General features: G+C 41.1%; 2 protein-coding genes across 2 annotated transcripts; both read left to right on the top strand.

Annotated features, from left to right (window-relative positions):
- Window positions 1–2,229: 2,229 nt before the first annotated feature.
- On the top strand, window positions 2,230–7,229 carry LOC134456077 (tripartite motif-containing protein 16-like). The gene is made up of 6 exons (XM_063207510.1): window positions 2,230–2,820; window positions 3,783–3,878; window positions 4,233–4,466; window positions 5,731–5,890; window positions 6,152–6,211; window positions 6,709–7,229. Exons 1-6 carry the CDS (start codon window positions 2,230–2,232, stop codon window positions 7,227–7,229), a joined length of 1,662 nt encoding a protein of 553 aa, XP_063063580.1.
- Window positions 7,230–16,814: 9,585 nt separating this feature from the next.
- Window positions 16,815–21,981, top strand: LOC134455374 (tripartite motif-containing protein 16-like). Its single transcript, XM_063206396.1, has 6 exons — window positions 16,815–17,448; window positions 18,101–18,196; window positions 18,665–18,898; window positions 19,832–19,991; window positions 20,084–20,143; window positions 20,876–21,981. The coding sequence occupies exons 1-6, from the start codon at window positions 16,858–16,860 to the stop codon at window positions 21,394–21,396; spliced, it is 1,662 nt and encodes a 553-aa protein (XP_063062466.1). The 5' UTR covers window positions 16,815–16,857; the 3' UTR covers window positions 21,397–21,981.
- Window positions 21,982–26,398: the final 4,417 nt, after the last annotated feature.

The raw sequence follows: 26,398 nt of genomic DNA, 5'->3' as shown, positions 1-26,398 counted from the left end.
ATGTCTTTTTGTGATTTGTGATGTGTTTTTTTGTGATTTGACCCTCAGAAACTCATTGCATTGCAAATGGCAAGATTTACAAAGAGCTATATAGTGCCTTACATTGACTGAACTTAACTCAAATTACATATCCCAACACCACACAGTCATTTCCGGAGAGAAAATAGTATTAATATAGGCCTAGAAAATATCACATTTCAAGTAAAACATGGCCAATTTTATATACTGCTATCTGTCTTTTCTGAATAAATTTTAACCATTGCAGAAGTAATTATTTAATATGTAGGCTACTCTTTTTTTCTCCAAAGATGTGCCAGAAATGTGGGAAACACAAGTTTTTGAGAAAAGTATGATATGAAGGGCTGCTCTTTTTTGGAAGGTAAATGCCTAATACCTGGGTGCTAGCCATTGAAATACACAGACAGGTGTGTACACCTGTAGGCTATCTGTGTTTGTTTATGTGAGAATCATATAGTTATGTGAGATGATACAGATAAGTGTTTCACTGAAGCCCACTATTGCAGATTTTCAACGTTTCTACATAACTCTCAGAAATAGGAAATTAGGTTGAAAGGAAATTAATGCTTAGGTGTCTGACGGTTAATCAAATTATTTTCTACCATCTGTGTTTTTATGTAATTTCAAATTTCCCATCAATAATTTAAGTCTGAACTCAGACTGCACATTTAAGAGTTACTTACATGCTAAAACCCAGTCACTGTAATGTTGCAATGCTGCTAAGAGCTTGCTACAATTCACACATACACAATGCTATCAAAGGTGCTGTACGGACATTCTTTTAAAATACTCATTAGCATCGTCTATTCCAAACACAGCTATTAGCATATACCAGTTAATATTTGGACTTTAGACATGAGCTTTGAGTTGAATACACAGGAATTAATCATGAAGCTACTGGGGCTACTGTCCATTTTCTGGGGGAGCACCTAGGGTAGCCAATCAAATTTCAGGGGGGTCAAATGCTACCTTAGCCACCCCTGTAGCGCCGCCCCTGGCCACATGACCAGGGATCGAATCTGACTGTCACTTGCAGAGTTCGAGGTGCAGTTGGTTGCTCACTGACTGCCATTATTGTTTGGAGGGAATAGGAGTGATCTCTGTCGGCTAACAGTATAATTACAAGAGACCACGGACGGCAGTGTTCTGGAAAATCTAGTCATGTTTTCTTTATTTATTTAATTATGTTTTATCTAAGGGCCAGACTGAGTGAGGAGGCGGGCCGCATGTGGCCCCCGGGCCTACAGTTGGCCATCCCTGATCTACATCAACAACAGCTGACCAACATCAGGGTGTGGCCTCAGCAAGGCGCTTTTGGAAGAATGGTCAAAATGTCCTATAAACACTCTCTCTCCTCAACCTTGTGGACAGCCTCATCCCAAATGTCCTATAAACACTCTCTCTCCTCAACCTTGTGGACAGCCTCATCCCAAATGTCCTACAAACACTCTCTCTCCTCAACCTTGTGGACAGCCTCATCCCAAATGTCCTATAAACACTCTCTCTCCTCAGCCTTGTGGACAGCCTCATCCCAAATGTCCTATAAACACTCTCTCTCCTCAACCTTGTGGACAGCCTCATCCCAAATGTCCTATAAACACTCTCTCTCCTCAACCTTGTGGACAGCCTCATCCCAAATGAGTTGAAGCAAGAGCTGCTAAAGGTCGATTGATATCATATTGACATAGTGTTAGGAATGGGATGGCAATTCATATGTGAGTCAAGGCAGGTTAGCAAATACTTTTGATAATGTAATGCATCTCTCTCACCCACTTTTTAAAGACACACACAAACACACACAGAGATACACACACAGAGATACACACACACACACACACACACACACACACACACACACACACACACACACACACACACACACACACACACACACACACACTTTTACGCCCGTCAAAGGAAAGAAGGCATAAAGTTACAAAATTACACTACACACTCTTAGGGCTAATTGCCAACCTGATCTAAATAAAATAGCAAACAATGCTGTAAATTGACAGGAGCAGGGACAGATTACAACAGTCCAAAGGTTCTGTCATCCCTGTACATTCATGTGACTGCCTCCAGAGGCCACTCCCCTGCTTAGGGCATGGCCTTTTTACACAGAAACGAAACTCAGCTCTTCCTCTTCCTGCTTTGCTGTTCTGCGAGGGAGAGATCACAAGCTGGTGTGAAAACGATTTACAGTAACAAAAAATGGCGGAGGCCAGTGTGTTATTAGCTCAAGATCAGTTCAGTTGTCCAATCTGTTTGGATCTCTTAAACAACCCTGTAGGTATTCCCTGTGGACACAGTTTCTGTATGGATTGTATCTCAGGCTGCTGGGATCAAGAGGATCCAAAGGGAGTCTACAGCTGTCCACAGTGCAGACAGACTTTTACTCCAAGGCCAGTTCTGGCCAGAAACACAATGCTGGCTGAAGTGGTGGACAAGTTGAAGCTTCTGGGACTCCAGTCTGCTCCTGCTGCCCACTGCTATGCTGGACCTGGAGATGTGGAGTGTGACGTCTGCTCTGGGAGAAAGCGAAAGGCTGTCAAGTCCTGTCTGGTGTGTCTGTCCTCTTACTGTGAAACTCACTTCAGAGCTCACAACGATTTAAACCCAGGCAAGAAACACAAAGTGATTGACGCTGCTGGTAAACTGGAGGATCTGATCTGCTCTCGGCATGACAAACTGCTGGAGGTCTTCTGTCGCACTGATCAGACGTGCATATGCATGCTGTGTGTCATGGATGAACACAGTGGACATAAAACTGTTTCAGTCGCAACAGAGAGGACAGAGAAACAGGTGAGACATGCATTATTAAGTTGCTGTTTGGACACTCAAACATACATATGGTAAATATGCATTGTTGCCATTTGATTTACAACCCAATAAAACAGCTTTAAAGTGATACTAAAGTGATAAGCTCATTTTATACCTCTCCTTGAGTTAAATGAATGGGTTTGACTTTTCTCCTGTACTTTCAACCATTCTCTGAGTGGCAGTGCAAATTTTACCTACATGCTAGCATTTAACATTGAGTCCTATGAGACCAGCTGGCGGCTAACTGGTCTCATAGGACTCCATGTAAACTGCTAGCTTGGAGGTCAAATTTGCACTGCCATAACCAGAGAACGGTTGAAAGTATAGGAGAATGGTAAAACCCTATTATTTAACTCAAGGGGAGGTGTAAAATAAGCTTATTTCCAAAAATGGGACAGTATCACTTTAAGTTTATGACCTGCAATCAGTAAGAGCAGGGGTCGCCAAACTGTTTTCTCCGGGGGCCACATTATCATTCCTGGCTGTGATCAGGGTCAGAGATCAATCATGTGGGCTGTATACTAGGCCTCTGCCTGTTATAGCCATAATTTCTACCACAAAATAGTACATCATTTCGAGTGATTTGCAAAAGAAGTGAGTACTTCACATGTTTTTCAATTTTAAATACCACAGGTATTCCTTTTAATTTCTAATAACCATGTCAAAATAGCAAGGAAGGTTAGAAAAATATGGTGATGGACAGTTTATGAGTGATACAATAGAAATGGTAGGCCTGATTAGCTACGGGGTAGCTACGCTATAGGTGCATGAGAAATGTAGAGATGATGGGGACCAAAGACATTGAGCGCCTGCTGGTTAGCAGTATGGCCCTGTGATAGACCATTCAGTTATAAGGAACCAGTATCCAAACAAAACCATTGCATAACATTTTTAAATGTATGTTATTAATGTGGATATTTCAATATTTGGAATTATATTGTCAGAGAGAGCTGGGAGAGACACAGAGGAAATCTCAAGAGATCATCAAAGAAAAAGAAAAGCAATTCCAAGAGCTCAGACAGGCTGTGAAAACTCTTCAGGTAAGGACCCTTCATGTGATTCACCAGACTGTTCTGTCTTGTTATTGCTGCAGCCTCAGTGGTGTAGTCTACTTTTCTGGGGTGGGTATACTGTATATTTGAGCATTTTTGAGGTGAGTATATTTGTGCAATTCTAAATAATGGATCAATCAATTATAAGTGGGTATACTGACATCCCTGAATTAAGTGGGTATACTGCGTATACCTGTGTTCTACGTAGACTACACCACTGCTCTGCCTACCGTATTAAAATATATGAAAAACATCTTGCAACAACACCCACCAGAAAACATCACGGAGAGCAGACCCTAACAGAAATGTCTTAAGGTGCGGTGTTGTCTTGTGTTCCAACAGTGTTCTGCTGATGCAGCAGTGGAGAACAGTGAGAGGGTCTTCACTGAGATGATCCGCTCCATTGAGAAAAGACGCTCGGAGGCAACGAAGCTGATCCGAGATCAGGAGAGGGCTGATGTGAGTCGAGCTGAGGAACTCATGAAGACACTGGAGCGGGAGATCGCTGAGCTGAAGAGCAGAGTTGCTGAGCTGGAGCAGTTCTCACAAAGAGAAAATAACATCCAGTTTCTCAAGGTACTATGGCACTATATATTTATCTGAATAAACACTATTTAAAGGTGCACTGTGTGGGATTGTAGACAGATCAGGTATTGCAACTCTGCTGCTCATTGAAACTGTGCTGCATATTCCCAAATGTGATCTTTTCATGAATATTTACTTAAAAATAAAGTAACATTTACTAGTATGACCAAAGCACAGCATGTTTTGAATTTTAAAAAAATGTCGAATTCTGGATAATGAAATGGTGGACATGGAGGAGATCCATCTTATGAAAAGCGCATTTTTCTCAGTCAAAATGAATACTAAGAGTTTGATGATGGTGATAAGTATTCGTGAATGAAGTAACATTTGTGAATGGGCATCATGGCTTCTGGAAATAAACTACTAAAAATATTACACAGTGTACCTTTAAATGTAGGCCTACACAGTTTCATTCTAGTAGATAATTTGAAATTACAGGTTAAGTTTGCAGTCAAGGATTTTGGGTTAACATGGGAAGGACCATGTAAGCATTATGGTGTAATAAATATTTGTGAAAAAGAGTAGTTTTGTGAATAGGCTCTCTACTTCATGCTGCTACGTCTGGAAATACAGCAGTTTAAAACAAACATTTCAAACTGATTGAGTTTAATATGGCTTAACCAGTTTTCCAAAGACCACAATGACAAAATATCCATGAGCAACTATTTAAAAAAATAGCTGAGAAGGTAACCATATGCATTTGAGAGGATATATTTTCACCTAATCTTTGTAGATCGTTAGTATATAAATAAAACAGAGCTTTTGGATCATATAACCTACAGGCTGTTGTCTTTCAATCGAGCATATTCTGGCAGGCCACACAGTCAAGCAACGCTGTCATGTTTTTTTTTTGTTTTTTTTTTCTGGGATCTCAGTGGATGTACCTGTGGATACTGTAAAGTAATATAGGCCTATTGTAGTAAACTTAAGTAGTTGTGTATTAAACTTCTATCGTTTTTGCATCTCAGATTCATTTGAAAGAATAGTGTGGATCTGAAGTAGCCTACACTAAGTTTGTACTGTTGCATATATTCTGGTAAAAACAGCAGTAGGCCTTTACCTGTTTGCAAGTCACTTACTGTATGGATGGATGTGATCTTGCTAATTGAGCTTTAATTCGATGGCATAGAGTCAAGCAAAGCTGTGTGCATTATCTGGCAGCTCAGTGTATCAAGTTGATTACCTCGCTAGGTCTAGATGTAGGCCTATTTCTGAACACTCTACTCATTGATAATGTATCTTTTGCATCTCATAGAGTTTCCAGTCTCTGTGTGCCTCCACTACATCTGACAAGTCATCTACGTGCTCAGTGCATACAGATGTGCTTTTTGAGAGAGTGAGTGACGGCCTCACTCTGCTCAAAGACAAACTGCAGGATGTGCTCCACCAGGGACTACAGGACATGACTAAAACTGGTATGTCTCACAGTGATGGAAATAACTTTACATTTAAAGGGGCACTGTGTACGATTTTTGGTTGTTAATTTCCAGAATTACGTATAAAAGTATGTATGTCTCATAGTCGTGGAAATCATTTATCACTTCACATCATTGGCAAAGAAAATTGGTTGAGGGGGGGCAAAATTTAGTACTGGGTGGGGGGCCCTTTCAGATGACTTTGTCCTGGGCCCGGCGAAAGCTGTCAGCGGCCCTGACTGGTATATTGTCTTTCAACAGGTGAACAAATCAGCATTTTCAGACCTTCAGAGCCTGTGACCAGAGATGATTTCCTAAAATGTAAGTAAAGCAGGCTCACAATTTTGCTAGATTATTCATACGATACAGTTCAGATGCATGAAAAGTGTGACATGTAGCTGGTCTGCCTACCTACTGTATCGTGCATTTCTCTAAATAAACATTGGCTGTGGTGGCCTATGGTGGCTATTTGTGTTGAAGAGAGTGTGTGCGAGTGGGCATATTGCAGGATATAGACCACAAACTTGGCTAGATACAGTATAAGACACACACACACACACACACACACACACACACACACACACACACACACACACACACACACACACACACACACAAAGAGAGAGAGAGAGAGAGGGAGAGAGAGAGAGAGAGAGAGAGAGAGAGAGAGAGAGAGAGAGAGAGAGAGAGAGAGAGAGAGAGAGAGTTCCATTCCTAAAATTTTATTAAGTTTGTTTGTTTTACAGGACTAGTAGTAATCTGCTGTATGTTAAACATGATCACAATGAATCACTATTGTTCTTAAACCCCCACTACAGATTCCTGTCAGCTGACTTTGGACCCCAGCACGGCTAATAATCAGCTGATACTGTCTGAGAGAAACAGGGTTGTAGAATGTGTTAAAGTCAGTCACTGTTACCCTGACCGTCCAGACAGATTTAATATTTTTGCACAGGTGATGTGTTCAGAGGCTACGTCTACCAGGTGCTACTGGGAGGTGGAGTGGTCTAGAAGTGTGCATATAGCTGTTTCATACAAGGGGTTGAAGAGGAAAGGAAGTGATAATGATGCAATTCTTGGGTCCAATACAAATTCCTGGGCACTGTACTGCCATCCATCTGAGCTCCGTTTTTACCATAATAATAAATATACACATCTCCCTCATGCTCAGATCTCTAAAATAGGAGTGTATGTGGATCACATGGCAGGAACTCTGAGCTTCTACAGTGTCAATGCTAACACAGTGACTCTGCTGCACAAAGTGGAGACCACATTCACTGAGCCGCTGTATCCTGCCTTTTGGCTCCGCGATTATGGCAGTAAAATAAAATTGTGTTAGTGACAACAGGCCAACAGACCACCACATGTGTACATATCATAACATGCCAGTGTGGCCTTTTGTGATTTTTTTTGATAGACCTATGCAAATGTGCTATGTGTTGTTGAACAATTAACAAAACTAATGACCTTGCCTTTTTCAAATGTATTTTTTTCTCTAGAAGTGCTTAATAACCTCAAGATATATGAAGCACATTCCCATGAACTCTGTTAATATAGAACCTGGCTAAAGTAAAAGTGTGAATGTACTATATGTGTTAATCATTTTGCTGTATATACTGCATCTATGATATATTGAATTGTGATATTCCATCTCTTGGTGAGGCCCTCCAGTGTCATTAAGCAAGGTTGTTAACCAGTGCAACTACAGTGTATGTTCTCTGCACTAGAAAATTGTTTTTAACCAATTAACTGCCTTTTTAATGTCTAATAGCTATTTTGATAAGTTTCAATCTGGTTTCCGTGCCTACCACAGCACTGAAACAGCTCTTATCAAAGTTATGAATGACATAAGATTGAATTCTGATGCTGGCAAATCATCCGTCTTGGTACTTCTTGATTTGAGTGCTGCTTTCGATACAGTTAATCATTCTATACTACTACATAGACTGGAACACTGGGTTGGCTTTACGGGCATAGTGATCGACTGGTTAAAATCGTACTTACAACAAAGAAGTTTTTTTGTCGCCATTGGAAGACATACTTCATCACCAATGTCTCTGGATTGTGGGGTCCCCCAGGGTTCCATTCTGGGACCACTACTGTTCAATCTGTACACTCGCCTCCAAAAGAGTTGTCGCCTATCCATCTGTTTGGAATAACAGCTAATAACCTGACTTTCAATTAATCACTTGGCTTCAGAAGTCACTCATATGAAAGCTACCACCCTCTCGAATGAAAATGAATGTACAGAAATAAATTTCATGCACCAAAGAAAGATTGACCCTTTAATGAACACAGACAGGGCAGATTTTGACAAGACAAAAGTTTTGTCGCCTATCAAACATAATGTGAAAATGAGCAGATAAGTCACTTCAAAACACTTCAAATACGCAGATCGGGTGTCATACTTAATCACTGATTCACTCACACCTCTCCAGAAAATCGACTTTGGCCTTAGGCGTATGTTTAGGGTCATTGTAATCATGGAAAGCAACACAATGAAAATCAATGGAGTTCAATGAGAGATGGTGAAATATTTGCTATTCGTAGAGCAATACATTTTTAACTTCATGATGTAATCAATGATAAAAGCCCTCACACACCAGCAGCATGCATGCAGCTCCACATAAGAGCTGTATCCCTCCCATGTTTGACTTTAGGCAACATGTATTGTTTCCAAATTCTTCACCTTTAACACCAAAGAAGTCTCTCCCACTGTCCTGTCTCAAAAAAGCCAGCCAAGAGTATGTCAGGCCTAATTCTGACAAAAATGAAGGCTAATGGAACTCATACTCTGAAGTCAAGATCCCAAGATCAACCATTTTAGAACTGATAGCATGAAAACTATATGGTGTTGGAGATGAAGAATATGAAAAAAGATAAATGGTGCATAAAGTGAAACATGGTACAGATACAGCTCTTATGAGGAGCTGCATGCATGCTGCAGGTGTTTGAGGGCTTTTATCATTGATTAAATCAAGAAGTTAAACATGTATTGCTCTACGAATAGCGAATATGTCACCATCTCTCATTGAACTCCATTGATTTTCATTGTGTTGCTTTCCATGATTACAATGACCCTAAACATACACCTAAGGCCAAAGTTGATTTTCTGGAGAGGTGAGAGTGATTCAGTGATTAATTATGACACCCAATCTGCGTATTTGAAGTGTTTTGAAGTGACTTATCTGCTCATTTTCCCATTATGTTCGATAGGCGACAAAACTTTTGTCTTGTCAAAATCTGCCCTGTCTGTGTTCAATAAAGGGTCAATCTTTCTTTGGTGCATGAAATTTATTTTTGTACATACATTTTCACTCGGGAGGGTTGTAGCTTTCATATGAGTGACTTCTGAAGCCAAGTGATTAATTGAAAGTCAGGTTATTAGCTGTTATTCCAAAGAGATGGATAGGCGACAACTCTTTTGGAGGCGAGTGTATATGTTGCCACTGGGACACATTATCGAGAATAACTCCATAAATTACCATAGCTATGCGGATGATACCCAGCTCTACTTATCTATGTCCCCCAATGACTACACCCCCCTTGAATCACTCTATCATTGCATGGACCAAATTAACAAATGGATGTCTCACAATTTCCTCCAGCTGAACACAGAAAAAACTGAAGTAATTATATTTGGGAAAAGAGAGGAGAGACAAAAGATTGCTACTATCCTTGAAACGAAGGGACTGAAACCAAGGGAAACAGTTAAAAATCTTGGGGTCCTCATTGACAGTGACCTAAATTTCAACAGTCACATGAAAGCTATTACTAAGTCTGCATTTTATCACATAAAAAACGTCTCTAAATTTAGGGGCCTGATGTCTAAACATGATCTGGAGAAGCTAATACATGCCTTCATTTCTAGTAAAGTCGATTACTGTAACAGTCTGTTTACTGGCCTCCCAAATAAGACCATTAAACAGCTTCAACTGGTACAAAATGCAGCTGCAAGGGTTCTTACAAAGACAAGGAAGTTTGACCACATTACTCCAATTTTAAGATCGCTGCATTGGCTCCCAGTAAGCTACAGAATTGATTTTAAGGCAATGCTACTTGTATTTAAATCATTAAATGGAATGGGACCCGCATATCTACTGGATATGTTTCAGCTGTATGCACCGGCCAGGTCACTAAGGTCAACGGAGAAGAATTTGCTGGTGATTCCAAAAGTCAAAACAAAATGTGGAGAGGCAGCCTTTAGCTTCTATGCTTCAAAGCTTTGGAACCAGCTTCCAGATGACGTAAAAAATGCACCCACTATTGATAGCTTTAAATCTAGACTCAAGACAAAGCTGTTCTCACATGCTTTCTTAAATTATTGAATGAAAAGACGGTAAAATAAGAGAAGTAAATTAGTAAAATAAGAATTGTTTTTCAAGGTTTTATGTTTATTTATGTTTTATTTTATTATTATTTTTACCTTATGTTTTATCTTAATGTCTTAAATGTTTTTTTTTTGACTCTAATTCATTTCCCTGTTTTCCTTTCATTTACATTTGTTAACTTTGTGAAGCACATTGAGTTGCACCTGTGTATGAAATGCGCTATATAAATAAACTTGCCTTGCCTTGCCTAGAATGAGTTGCTGTCAGTGATAGGTAGGCCTACAGTAAGTCATACATCTCTGTTCATGTTCAGATCATCCTGGCTGTTAGTGTAATAACACATAGGCCTATGGTTATTGATGTTATTCTTAAAATGAATTATTTTTCTTCTATTTGTACTTGTAGGTTTCAAAAAATATAGACTATTAGCAGTTGTCATGATGACTAACTATGTGTGGCAATAAAGGATATGTTTACTTTTAAAGTTGTGTTACTTTCATTATTCATTGAAAGAAGAGAAGATCGGAAAGTGAAATAAATTGTAGCCAAACTGTAATGTCAAATAATTACATTTGTACAGCATACATTTAAAAGCAGGAGTTGGCAGATAGTAAAATGAAATAGCAGACATTATCGAATAGAGGGTAAGTAGGGATACGACTCAGTGTGTCCAGAGCCGGTTCTGACCTCTGTGGGGCCCTAAGCAAAAATATGCCAAGGGGCCCCCCTAACTATTTAAAAAAAAACAATCCCTAATTTCTTCCAGTGAGTATATATTTGGGCAGCCATAGGCACTACATACTCCCACAGACCCTAGGGCCAGATTACACTTCCGGCCTGATAAACTGACTCACACATGGATATAGGCCTACATGAATGACATTATTAATATTATATGAAATTATTACCCACAAAGGTTAAACATAAAAAATGCATTGGTACCATGGGAGTCTCACAATGTGGCATACAAGTCCTTATTAGTAATCTAAAGAATTTGAAAAAAAAACATGGTCTAACCATAAAAGTTCCCATTAATTTAGAAATGACACAAACTAGACTGGATGCCAACAAAATACATTTCCTTTAGCACAGGTGTTGCCAAAGAGTAGCCTAAATTAGATATTGGAGGCTAGGCTTGCACATCTTAAGACATAAGGCTTGCACATGCAAGACGTGGTGGTAATGTGAAAGTAGGTGAGCAAGTGAATAGCCTACACTGCGCGCCCTCGCCAAAGTCTTCTCTGGCCAGGAGGAGTAAAATGAACAGGTTGCATTTCTCCTCACAAAGTTAACGTTCCAAGCGGAGTTTAGCATTTATTGCTGTTAAATCGCTGTTAAAAGTTTGTTGATCACTCTCCATCTCCCTCTGCAAGCGGGGCTGCACGCGATACCCACACACGACTTTCATTGTTTTGGCGAGCTCATTAGAAAAGCCGACTTGATGATGGACTAGGCTACTGACAAAATTATTCAATACAATTTTCGGGAGATAGACACACACGGCACCCCTTCCTATCTCATACTCTCCTCCGTTGATTCGATTGCACTCACATTTCGTCGGCTAGTCAGCTGATGTTTCTCAACTAGGCAGCTAGGCCTACAACTTTCACAAACAGCAGTAAGGCATTGACAGCAAGACATAATTTCCTTCACTCTTCCCTGTTGATTCGATTACACAGGCGGACTTAAATTCCCGCGGTAACGCAAACAGGAACGCTTGTAATGCGCACTATCGAAGACATGGGCAGGAACTCGGCATTGTTGTGAGATTCTCACTCAAGATTCTCACTCCTGTTCCATCCGAAATTAACCACAGAAGAAGGGGCGAATCACGTAGGCCTAGTTATGTGACGGAATCAATAATAAGTTCGTCGTTTTTTAAATTAGCCTATATATATATGTTTTTTACCTCAACGTAAGTGACGTCATGGGCAACGCGAGGCCCTACGCTGTGAGCGTAGTGAGCGTTATGGGCCCGCCGGCTCTGGGTGTGTCAATGGAAATGTTCACTTTATTCAGCCAGTTTTCTTGGCCCGGTTTTCTTGGGAGGTGAGCCTCTTTTACATTCATTTATATTGCACCCTGACGTGGTATTAACATCAGAGTCAACAAAGCAAGTGGTCCTGGTGGAACTTACCGTCCCCTGGGAAGACAGAGTGGAGGAGGCCAACGAACGCAAGAGGGCGAAATACGCAGAGTTGGTAACTGAGTGTCGGAGCAGGGGCTGGAAAGCCCGCTGTGAACCAGTCGAGGTGGGGTGCAGGGGTTTTGCTGGCCAGTCACTACCCCGCACCTTGAAGCTCCTTGGAGTGAAGGGTCAGCTGTGCAGAAAAGCCATCAGGAGTAGCACAGAGGCAGCGGAGAAAGCCTCTAGATGGCTATGGATCAGGAGGGGGGATCCTTGGAGTAGCGGGCCACTTGGACACAAGTCGGGGGCTGATCACCCCCGGCTGGGTCGCCTGGTGAGGGAGTTTGATGATTGAAGACCCGAAACACCCAATGATCGCAGGTTCATCACTGACGATGTGCCCAAGTAGCACCTAGTGGTGTATTCAAGAACTGAACACAGTCAGATTCACCTTGTACTCATAGCTGCAGGGACTGCTGTGACAGTTCGGGGCGTGACACCTCTGGTGTTCTACTGTACATCTATGGTTGATAGCTTTGTTTCACTGTTGGCAGAGGAGAAGTCACTTGGACCAAGTTGTAAGTTGTGAGCAAGTTGTAAGTATTCAAGTCCCGGTCTAGTCCCAAGTCAGACAAAATATGTCAGGTTGAGGCAAGTCCAAATACACTAGCCCAGCGGCTCCCAAACTGTTTTCCTTGCGCATTTCAATGTGGTTCGTGCACCCCCTAAGCGAATGTTTGGTGTGCTGATGGCCACTTAAGTATGGCTTCACTGCACAAATCATTTCAAATTATGCAGAGTCATTTGGGGAATCCTCATTTCCAATAGACCTGTTGTTTCTTCCAGCATAAAATTCACCACACAATTAAAATGACTAAATGTTCATTAACCCCTTAACGCGCGCCGTACCTCCAGTGGCACGCTGTAATAGACATTGAAATGTAACTACCATAGCACTACAATACTATGACACAACACAGGCCCTTTAGTAATGCACCACGACTTGGTCATTACCACACTGGTAACAACAAATGTATAAAGCCGCGTCTTAAGGGGTTAATGATGTATAAAAACACACATATCCGCCATTGCCAAATTCAGTTCTCGCACCCCGTTGTAGCAAGCCGCCACGCACCCCCAGGGGTGCACGCACCACAGTTTGGGAAACCCTGCACTAGCCTATATTACCAAAAGTATTCGCTAACCTGCCTTGAATCACATGAGCTCAATTGCCATCCCATTCCTAACCCATAGGGGTCAATATGACATCGGTCCACCTTTTGCAGCTCTCACAGCTTCAACCATAGAGGTAGAAAATAACACTAGAGAGGACATGGCAATTCACGACAGTACTGGGAAGTGGCACATGGTGCCTCCCATTGTCTGTAGGTAGTGTAGGCACCTTCAGTCAATTCAAGTCAATGGAAAACACGCCCACCTCTGTTAAAAATTGGACTAAAACTGTATGAATATGAAGTAACCCATTAATCAAAGACCAGATTTGAAATGACAGGATAAATATCTACTTAAATCATATGAGTCGATAAAATACATCTAAAAATCGAATTATATTAATTCTGCACATATTTAGCAACACACTTCAACTATTGTCCTTGTAGAGTGTGTTGATGGACATTTTCACATTATTAAGCCATTTTTGACAGCGGTGAGCCTCCTTGTCCATTCATTTCCATTTATCAGACCTACCTACAGATAATGGCCGCCACAGATTGCCGTCAGAAGGGGGGCGGGGTCACCTCTAGTGTTATTTTCTACCTCTATGGCTTCAACTCATCTGGGAAGGTTGTCCACAAGGGTGAGGAGGGTTAATAGGAGTTTTTTTTTAAAACAATCTTCCGTAAGTTGTGATAGACCACTGCTCATCTGTTTAGAAGAAGTAGGATTCAGTAAAAAAACCCTGTATAAAAAGAAGACAATCCGCACACTTCAGGTCTATTTTTGTGCAAAGAAGCATTACTTGACTTGCAAGCTTTCGGTCCTCAGACCTTCATCAGGCAGACTCCTTTTTTGCACAAAAATAGACCTGAAGTGTGCGGATTGTCTTCTTTTTATACAAAAACCAATCTTTCAAAAGCACATTGGTGAGGTCTCTGAGGATGTTTGTTGAGAAGTCTCTGCTCCAATTTATCCCAAAGGTGTTCTTTTGGGTTCAGGTTCAGATCCATACCATACTCTGTCATCCATGTCCATATGGACCTTGCTTTCTGGACTGGTGCACAGTCAACTTGGAAGAGAAAGGAGCGTGTTCCAAACTGTTCCCACAACATTGGAAACATGGAATTGTCCAAAATGTGTTTGTATCCTCTTCATAATGACATTGAAACATTTTGGACATGTTGTAGATTTTTGGGAAATTTTTACCATTATTTATCTAGAGACACTGACGAAGGCAACAGCCGAAACGATTGTCTACACTTCTGCTGCTATGTAAATAAAAAATAAAAAAGAAGAAAAGAAGAACCCGAGTGCGATCCACTTTTTCACCTTTCAAGTTATTCAACTGGAGACGCACCACATGGAAGAGCGCGGTGTATGAACTACTACTTCTACAGTTATTTATCTGAAATTAACATATTATTTTCATTATCTGTGTAACACATTTATATTGACTATTGAATATTGAGCTTATAGCTATTTGAGCCCAATTAACTAATAATGATAATAACTAAGTAATAGTAATATAAGCACTTGGGTATTAATTAGTAAATAAATATATACATACAGTAAGTCAGATAGTGGTTATCCATTGTGCAACTGGCGATAGCCCAGATTAAGTCTCATTAATGTTTATTGGGTTATGGCAATTTATTATCCCAGTTAATAATCCTGTTTAGTTATGGGTTAATAAAAGAACGACAGACATTTCCACAACGTTGTGGGAAGTGTTTGCAGCCCGGCCCTTCCTCTTCTGATATGACTGACCAACGTCTACAGCAGGGGGGGGGCAACTTTCATGATGTCACAGTTCAATTACATCACCTCTGTACCTGTATACCAGGGGGGGGCAACTTTCATGATTTCACAGTTCAATTACATCACCTCTGTACCTGTATACCAGGGGGGGGCAACTTTCATGATGTCACAGTTCAATTACATCACCTCTGTACCTCTATACCAGGGGGGGGCAACTTTCATGAGAAGGAGGGCCACATTTTTTAACCCCCCCCCCAACATCGGAGGGCCACATGACCACGGATCTGACTGCAATTCGCAGAGTTCGAGGTGCAGTTGGTTGCTCACTGACTGCCAATATTGTTTGGAGGGAATAGGAGTGATCTCTATCGGCTAACAGTATAATTACAAGGGACCACGGACGGCAGTGTTCTGGAAAATCTAGTCATGTTTTCTTTATTTCGTTAATTATGTATTATCTAAGGGCCACACTGAGTGAGGAGGCGGGCCGCATGTGGCCCCCGGGCCTCCAGTTGCCCATCCCTGATCTACATCAACAACAGCTGACCAACATCAGGGTGTGGCCTCAGCAAGGCGCTTTTGGAAGAATGGTCAAAATGTCCTATAAACACTCTCTCTCCTCAACCTTGTGGACAGCCTCATCCCAAATGTCCTATAAACACTCTCTCTCCTCAACCTTGTGGACAGCCTCATCCCAAATGTCCTATAAACACTCTCTCTCCTCAACCTTGTGGACAGCCTCATCCCAAATGTCCTATAAACACTCTCTCTCCTCAACCTTGTGGACAGCCTCATCCCAAATGTCCTATAAACACTCTCTCTCCTCAACCTTGTGGACAGCCTCATCAGGTCCTATAAACACTCTCTCTCCTCAACCTTGTGGACAGCCTCATCCCAAATGTCCTATAAACACTCTCTCTCCTCAACCTTGTGGACAGCCTCATCCCAAATGTCCTATAAACACTCTCTCTCCTCAACCTTGTGGGTACCCTCATCCCAAATGTCCTATAAACACTCTCTCTCCTCAACCTTGTGGACAGCCTCATCCCAAATGAGTTGAAGCTGTGATAGCTGCAAAAGGTTGACCAATATATCATATTGACATATGTGTTAGAAATGCGATGGCAATTCATATGGTAGTCAAGGCAGGTTAGCAAATACTTCTGGTAATATAATGTAGGCCTGCCTGCCTACACACACACACACACACACACACACACACACACACACACACACACACACACACACACACACACACACACACGCTCGTTTATGCCTGTCAAAAGATAGAAAGCATAAAGTTACAAAACTACACTACATGCGTAGGGCAACTTGCCAACCTGAAGTTACTAAAATTGCAAACAATGCTGTAAATTGACACGAGCAGGGACAGATTACAACAGTCCAAAGGTTCTGTCATCCCTGTACATTCATGTGACTGCCTCCAGAGGCCACTCCCCCTGCTTAGGGCACGGCCCTTTTACACAGAAACGAAACTCAGCTCCTCTTCCTGCTTTGCTGTTCTGCGAGGGAGAGATCACAAGCTGGTGTGAAACCATTTACAGTAACAAAAAATGGCAAAGGCCAGTGTGTTATTAGCGCAAGATGAGTTCAGCTGTCCAATCTGTTTGGATCTCTTAAAAGATCCAGTTACTATTCCCTGTGGACACAGTTTCTGTATGGATTGTATCTCAGGCTGCTGGGATCAAGAGGATCCAAAGGGAGTCTACAGCTGTCCACAGTGCAGACAGACTTTTACTCCAAGGCCAGTTCTGGCCAGAAACACAATTCTGGCTGACGTGGTGGAGAAACTGAAGCTTCTGGGACTCCAGTCTGCTCCTGCTGCCCACTGCTACGCTGGACCTGGAGATGTGGAGTGTGACGTCTGCTCTGGGAGAAAGCGAAAGGCTGTCAAGTCCTGTCTGGTGTGTCTGTCCTCTTACTGTGAAACTCACCTCACAGCTCACAACGATCTCTTCCCAGGAAAGAAACACAAAGTGATTGAAGCTGCTGGTAAACTGGAGGATCTGATCTGCTCTCGGCATGATAAACTGCTGGAGGTCTTCTGTCGCACTGATCAGACGTGCATATGCATGCTGTGTGTCATGGATGAACACAGTGGACATAAAACTGTTTCAGTCGCAACAGAGAGGACAGAGAAACAGGTGAGTCATGCATTATTAAGTTGCTGTTTGGACACTCAAACATATAGTAAATATATGCATTGTTGCCATTTGATTTACAACCCAATAAAACAGCTTTAAAGTTATACTAAAGTGATAAGCTCATTTTATACCTCTCCTTGAGTTAAATGAATGGGTTTGACCTTTCTCCTGTACTTTCAACCGTTCTCTGAGTGGCAGTGCAAATTTTACCTACATGCTAGCAGTTAACATTGAGTCCTATGAGACCAGCTGGCGGCTAACTGGTCTCATAGGACTCAATGTAAACTGCTAGCTAGGAGGTAAAATTTGCACTGCCATAACCAGAGAACGGTTGAAAGTATAGGAGAATGGTAAAACCCTATTATTTAACTCAAGGGGAGGTGTAAAAATAAGCTTATTTCCAAAAATGGGACAGTATCACTTTAAGTTTATGACCTGCAATCAGTAAGAGCCATGGGTAGCTATAGGTGCATGAGAAATGTAGAGATGATGGGGACCAAAGACATTGAGCGCCTGCTGGTTAGCAGTATGGCCCTGTGATAGATAGACCATTCAGTTATAAGGAACCAGTATCCAAACAAAACCATTGCATAACATTTTTAAATGTATGTTATTAATTTGGATATTTCAATATTTTGAATTATATTGTCAGAGAGAGCTGGGAGAGACACAGAGGAAATCTCAAGAGATCATAAAAGAAAAAGAAAAGCAATTCCAGGAGCTCAGACAGGCTGTGAAAACTCTTCAGGTAAGGACCCTTCATGTGATACACCAGACTGCTCTCTCTTGTTATTGCTCTGCCTCAGTGGTGTAGCGTACTTTTCTGGGGTGGGTATACTGTATATTTGAGCTTTTTCTGGAGTGGGTATACTGTATATTTGAGCATTTTCTGGGGTGGGTATACTGTATATTTGAGCATTTTCTGTGGTGGGTATACTGTATATTTGAACATTTTTTGAGGTGGGTATATTTGTGCTATTCTAAATAATGGATCAATCAATTATAAGTGGGTATACTGACATGACATCTCTGAAATGTTGAAGTGGGTATACTGCGTATACCTGCGTTCTACGTAGACTACACCACTGCTCTGCCTGCCGTATTAAAATAGGCCTATATGAAAAACATCTTTCAACAACACCCACCAGGAAACATCATGGAGAGCAGACCCTAACAGAAATGTCTTAAGATGCTGTGTTGTCTTGTGTTTCAACAGTGTTCAGCTGATGCAGCAGTGGAGAACAGTGAGAGGGTCTTCACTGAGATGATCCGCTCCATTGAGAAAAGACGCTCCGAGGCAACGAAGCTGATCCGAGATCAGGAGAGGGCGGATGTGAGTCGAGCTGAGGAACTCATGGAGACACTGGAGCAGGAGATCGCTGAGCTGAAGAGGAGAGTTGCTGAGCTGGAGCAGTTCTCACAAAGAGAAAATAACATCCAGTTTCTCAAGGTACTATGGCACTATATATTTATCTGAATAAACACTATTTAAATGTAGGCTTACACGGTTTCATTTTAGTAATTTAAAATGACAGGTTATGTTTTGCAGCCAAGGATGTTAGAATGGTGGATTTACATGGAAAGGTCCATGTAAGCTTAATGGTGTTATAAATATTCCTGAAAAAGATAGTTTTGTGAATGGGCTTTCTACATACTGGAAATACTTTTTCTGGAAATAAAGTAGTTCAAAATACACTAGACCTTTCCCACAAACATTTGATAAGAAACGGATTAAGTTTAATATGACTTAATATGACAGGTTTTCCAAAGACCAGAATGTAAATATCCATGTGCAACTATTAAAAAATAGCCGACAAGAGAGGATATATTTTCACCAAAATAACTTTGTAGACTGTTGTAGTAAATATTATATGTAAATAAAACAGAGCTTTTGGATCATATACAGACTGTTGTCTTGCTAATCAAGCACATTCTGACAAGCCACACAGTCAAGCAAAGCTGTCATGTTTTTTTGTTTGTTTGTTTGTTTTCTGGGATCTCAGTGGATGTACCTGTGGATACTTTAAAGTAATATAGGCCTAGGCCTATTGTTTGAAACTTAAATAGCTGTGTATTTAACTATATCGTTTTTGCATCTCAGATTCGATTGAAAGAATAGTGTGGATCTTAAGTACACTATTTTTGCACTGTTGCCTATATCTAGGCCTATATCTATTCTGGTAAAAACAACAGTAGGCCTTTACCTGTTTGCAAGTCACATACTGTATGGCTGTGATCTTCCTAATTGAGCATTAATTCTGGATGGCCCTGGAGTCAAACAGTCTGCCTTATCTGGGAGCTCAGTGGACTGAGTTGATCACTTTACTGTAGATGTATTTCTGAACACTCTACTCATTGATTATGTATCTTTTGCATCTCATAGAGTTTCCAGTCTCTGTGTGCCTCCACTACATCTGACAAGTCATCTACGTGCTCAGTGCATATAGATGTGCTTTTTGAGAGAGTGAGTGACGGCCTCACTCTGCTCCAAGACAAACTGCAGGATGTGCTCCACCAGGGACTACAGGACATTGTGAAAACTGGTACGTCTGTCTCATAGTCGTGGAAATAATTTATCACTTAACATCATTGGCAACGCAAAAATGCTCACCACTGGTATATTGTCTTTCAACAGGTGAACAAATCAGCATTTTCAGACCTTCAGAGCCTGTGACCAGAGATGATTTCCTAAAATGTAAGTAAAGCAGGCACACATTATTCATACGATACAGCTAGTGTTGCACTGATACCATTTTTTGGCCCCGATACCGATACCCGATACCTGGCTGTGCAGTATCGGCCAATACCGATACCATACCGATACCATCCTATTTGAAATGTATATATATGAAGGGCTGTAGTGCATACTACTTGGATGTAAAATTATTGCATGGCTTTGTCAGGCTGCTGCCTACCTTTGTGAAACAGGAAAAAAAGACTAATACAAAGTGAATCCAGCAAAACTTTTTATACTTTTTAAATACCTGTATGCAATAACTATGTTCAAGGCTGTTTAAGTGTCATGCAAGCACCTGTAAATGGTATCGGTGCCCTATTTGTTGGTACTCGCCGATACCGATACCGATACCGATACCACCATTTTAGTGCCGATCCACCGATTACACAATACTGGTATCGGTATCGGTGCTACACTAGATACAGTTCAGATGCATGAAAGGTGTGACATGTAGCTGGTCTGCCTACCTACTGTATCGTGCATTTCTCTAAATAAACATTGGTTATGGTGGCTTATGGTGGCTATTTGTGTTGAAGAGAGTGTGTGCGAGTGGGCATAAGGCAGGATATTAAGACCAGTTCCATTCCTAAAATGTTATTAAGTTTGTTTGTTTTACAGGACTCATAATAATCTGCTGTATGTTAAACATGATCACAATGAATAATAATGATTCTTAAACCCCCACTACAGATTCCTGTCAGCTGACTTTGGACCCCAACACGGCTCATTATCAGCTGATTCTGTCTGAGGGAAACAGAGTTGTAGAATTTGGACCACTGAGTTACTCTTACCCTGACCATCCAGACAGATTTAGTAATAGATCACAGGTGATGTGTTCAGAGGCTATGTCCGCCAGGTGCTACTGGGAGGTGGAGTGGTCTGAAAATGTGTTTATAGCTGTTTCATACAAGGGGCTGAAGAGGAAAGGAGATGGTAATGATGCAATGCTTGGGTCCAATACAAATTCCTGGGCACTTCACTGCAATCCATCTGTGTTCCGCTTCTACCATAATAAAGAAAAAACTGATCTCCCTCATGCTCAGATCTCCTCTAGAATAGGAGTGTATGTGGATCACAGGGCAGGAACTCTGAGCTTCTACACTGTCAATGCTAACACAGTGACTCTGCTGCACAAAGTGGAGACCACATTCACTGAGCCACTGTATCCTGCCTTTTGGCTCCGCAGTTATGACAAAATCAAACTGTGTTAGTGACAACAGGCCAACAGAATGCATACATAACATGCCAGTGTGTGTTTTTCTGATTTTGTGGACATGCAAATGTACTATGTGTTGTTGAACAATTAACAAAACTAATGACCATACATTTTCCAAATACGTAGGCCTATGCATATTTCTCATGAAGTGCATAATAATTTCAAGAGGACATTCCAATGAACTCTGTTAATATACAGTAGGACCTGCAATGACTAAAGTTAAATGTACTATATGTGTTAATCATTTTGCTGTACTGCATCTATGATCTATTGAATTGTGATATTCCATCTCTTGCTGAATGCTGAGGCCCTCCAGTGTCATTAAGCAAGGTTGTTAATCAGTGCAACTACAGTGCATGTTCCCTGAACTAGAATGAGTTGCTGTCAGTGACAGTAAGTCATACATCTCTATTCATGTTCAGATCATCCTGGCTGTTAGTGTAATAATACATAGGCCTATGGTTATTGATGTTATTCTTAAAATGAATTATTTTTCTTCTATTTGTACTTGTAGGTTTCAAAAAATAAAGGCTATTGGCAGTTGTCATGATGACTAACTATTCTATGTGTGTGGCAATAAAGGATATGTTTAGGCTACTTTAAAAGTTGTGTCACTTTCATTATTCATTGAAAGAAGAGAAGATCGGAAAGTGAAATAAATTGTAGCCAAACTGTAATGTCAAATAATTATATTTGTACAGCATACATTTAAAAGCAGGAATTGGCAGAGAGTAAAATGATATAGCAGACATTACCGAATGGAAGGTAAGTAGAGATCAGTGTGTCAATGGAAATGTTCACTTTATCCAGCCAGTTTTCTTGGCAGAGGTGAGCCCCCTCTCCATTCATTTATATTGTACAGACAGATCCACCTTGCACTTATAGCTGCAGCAAAGAAAATGGAATATTGTACAAGAACGACCACTAGCTTGTGTGGCCAGGGGTGGCACTGCAGCTATGTTATCGCAGCCAAGTAAATAATGAATGGGTGCCAATGGGGCTGTACGCTTCTCATAGAACTATCTGCCCGTGTGATTTTTTCCCTGGAAACAATGAAGTCGCGTTCGATAGATATAAGTAAGTGAAAGCATTTGCCGACACGTTTGCATCTTGTCAAGTGTTAGATTCGTGAAAATGACCCTTAATTCAACTATAGCAATGACATAACACGTGACAATCGACTTTACGGCACTACACCATTTGTTTTGTAGTTTTAAGTCTGACTTCAGATGTCGATGTGTTTAAAGTTATGTTAGTATTGTTGCGGACACACGTTATTTATTGCATTTAAGGTGGTGGAAAAGTGGTACGTGTAAATGGGGTAAAGGAAATGACTGCGCTCATCCTTAAGAATTTGGGCACCTTCAATTAACATGTTGGACGGCGGTGGGGGGTTTTGAGGTGTGTGACCGTAGATGTCTCTGCTAGGATCAGTCAGAGTACGTCTCTCGTCAGCTCTGGTCGTGAATAGTCGCAGAGATTCCTCAGCCAGCAGGTATTAGCCGAATGCTAGCGCGTTGCAGGACAAAACTAACACGTCTTTGGGAGAACAAAGCCATGTCAGGAACCTTTAACTTCACTTCTAATACAACTTCCATGATAAGGTACAGAATGTGCACACATCTTTACAAACCAGAGAACAGAACCGTCACAAATCCCTGCTGAGCCATTTAGCCCAATCGGCTCCCATTCATCTTTTACTTGGCTGCGTTCACCAACGGGGCTATAATGGGAGCCAATGAGAGATGGCTTTCTCATAGCTTAGACAATCTCTGGCTGCAGGGACTGCTGTGACAGTTCGGGGGGTGACACCTCTGGTGTTCCACTGTACTTCTATGGTTGATAGCTTTGCTTCAGGCTCTCTCCTGCCCTCTGCTGTTCAACTGAAATATAACTGTTGGCAGAGGAGAAGTCACTTGGACCAAGTTGTAAATTGTGAGCAAGTTGTAAATATTCAAGTCCCGTTCTAGTCCCAAGTCAGACAAAATAGGTCAGGTTGAGTCAAGTCCAAATACACTAGCCCAGCGGCTCCCAAACTGTTTTCCTTGTGCATTTCAATGTGGTTCGCGCACCCCCTAAGCGAATGTTTGGTGTGCTGATGGCCACTTTAAGTATGGCTTCACAAATCATTTCAAATTATGCAGAGTCATTTGGGGAATCCTCATTTCCAATAGACCTGTTGTTTCTTCCAGCATACAATTCACCACACAATTAAAATGACTAAATGTTCATTAATGATGTGTTAAAACACACATATCCGCCATTGCCAAATTCAGCTCGTGCACCCCCTTGTAGCAAGCCGCCACGCACCCCCAGGGGTGCACGCACCACAGTTTGGGAAACCCTGCACTAGCCTATATTACCAAAAGTATTCGCTAACCTGCCTTGAACTCACATATAAAATTAACTGCCATCCCATTCCTAACCCATAGGGGTCAATATGACATCAGTCCACCTCTTGTTGCTATTACAGCTTCAACTCTATTCGCTAACTTGACTGCCATCACTGTTACCTGTCCTGTCTGCACTTTTCCAAATATGTAGGCTTAATAATTTCAAGATGTATGAAGCACATTCCCATGAACTGTTAATATAGAGCCTGACTAAAGTAAAAGTGTGAATGTATGTACTATATGTGTTAATCATTTTGCTGTAGTATATAGGCCTACTGCATCTATGATATATTGAATTGTGATATTCCATCTCTTGCTGAGGCCCTCCAGTGTCATTAAGCAAGGTTGTTAACCAGTGCAACTACAGTGCATGTTCCCTGCGCTAGAATGAGTTGCTGTCAGTGATACGTACAGTAAGTCATACATCACTGTTCATGTTCAGATCATCCTGGCTGTTAGTGTAATAATACATAGGCCTATGGATATTGATGTTATTCTTAAAATGAATTCTTTTTCTTCTATTTGTACTTGTAGGTTTGAAAATATATAGGCGATTAGCAGTTGTCATGATGACTAACTATGCTACAGTATGTGTGTGGCAATAAAGGATATGTTTACTTTTAAAGTTGTGTCACTTTCATTATTCATTGAAAAAAGAGAAGATTGGAAAGTGAAATAAATTGTAGCCAAACTGTAATGTCAAATAATTATATTTGTACAGCATACATTTAAAAGCAGGAGTTGGCAGATAGTAAAATGAAATAGCAGACATTATCGAATGGAGGGGAAGTAGGGATACGACTCAGTGTGTCAATGGAAATGTTCACTTTATTCAGCCAGTTTTCTTGGCAGAGGTGAGCCCCCTCTCCATTCATTTATATTGCACAGATCTACCTTGTACTCATAGCTGCAGAGACTGCTGTGACAGTTCGGGGCGTGACACCTCTGGTGTTCTACTGTACATCTATGGTTGATAGCTTTGTTTCAGGCTCTCTCCTGCCCTCTGCTGTTCAACTGAAATATAACTGTTGGCAGAGGAGAAGTCACTTGGACCAAGTTGTAAGTTGTGAGCAAGTTGTAAGTATTCAAGTCCCGGTCTAGTCCCAAGTCAGACAAAATAGGTCAAGTTGAGGCAAGTCCAAATACACTAGCCCAGCGGCTCCCAAACTGTTTTCCTTGCGCATTTCAATGTGGTTTGCGCACCCCTTAAGCGAATGTTTGGTGTGCTGATGGCCACTTTAAGTATGGTTTCACTGCACAAATCATTTCAAATTATGCAGAGTCATTTGGGGAAACCTCATTTCCCATAGACCTGATGTTTCTTCCAGCATAAAATTCACCCCACAATTAAAATGACTAATTGTTCATTAATGATGTGTAAAAACACACATATCCGCCATTGCCAAATTCAGCTCGTGCACCCCCTTAATTGTAGCAAGCCGCCACACACCCCCAGGGGTGCACGCACCACAGTTTGGGAAACCCTGCACTAGCCTATATTACCAAAAGTATTCGCTAACCTGCCTTGAACTCACATGTGAACTTAACTGCCATCCCATTCCTAACCCATAGGGGTCAATATGACATCAGTCCACCTCTTGCAGCTCTCTCAGCTTCAACTCATCTGGGAAGGTTGTCCACAAGGCTGAGGAGTGTTAATAGGATTTTTTAAGAAACAGTCTTTCTTAAGTTGTGATAGACCACTGCTCATCTGTTTAGAAGGTGCAGGATTCAGTAAAAAAAATCTGTATAAAAAGAAGACAATCTGCACACTTCAGGTCTATTTTTGTGCAAAGAAACTTTACTTGACTTGCAAGCTTTCGGTCCTTAGACCTTCGTCAGGCAGATGTTTATACAAAAAACAATCTTTTAAAAGCACATTGCTGAGGTCACTGAGGATGTTGGTTGAGAAGTCTCCACTGTAATCTATCCCAAAGGTGTTCTTTTGGGTTCAGGTTCAGATCCATACCATACTCTGTCATCCATGTCCATATGGACCTTGCTTTGTGGACTGGTGCACAGTCAACTTGGAAGAGAAAGGAGCGTGTTCCAAACTGTTCCCACAACGCTGGAAACATGGAATTGTCCAAAATGTTTTTGTATCCTCTCCATAATGACATTGAAACATTTTGAAGACATTTTTACAATTATTTATCTGAAATTAACATATTATTTTCATTATCTGTGTTGTAACACATTTATATTGATGACTATTGAATATTGAGCTTATAGCTATTTGAGCCCAATTAACTAATAATGATAATAACTAAGTAATAGTAATATAAGCACTTGGGTATTAATTAGTAAATAAATATACATACTGTAAGTCAGATAGCGATTATCCATTGTGCAAGTGGCGATAGCCCAGATTAAGTCTCATTAATGCTTATTGGGTTATGCCAATTTATTATCCCAATTAATAATCCTGTTTAGTTATGGGTTAATAAAAGAACGACAGACATTTCCACAACGTTGTGGGAAGTGTTTGCAGCCCGGCCCTTCCTCTTCTGATATGACTGACCAACATCTACACCAGGGGGGGGGCAACTTTCATGATTTCACAGTTCAATTACATCACCTCTGTACCTCTATACCAGGGAGGGG

Source organism: Engraulis encrasicolus, chromosome 9, assembly GCF_034702125.1.
Source record: "Engraulis encrasicolus isolate BLACKSEA-1 chromosome 9, IST_EnEncr_1.0, whole genome shotgun sequence".
NCBI lineage: Eukaryota > Metazoa > Chordata > Actinopteri > Clupeiformes > Engraulidae > Engraulis > Engraulis encrasicolus.
The sequence above is the reverse complement of the archived record's forward strand: the minus strand, read 5'-3'. Positions and strand labels throughout refer to the sequence as shown.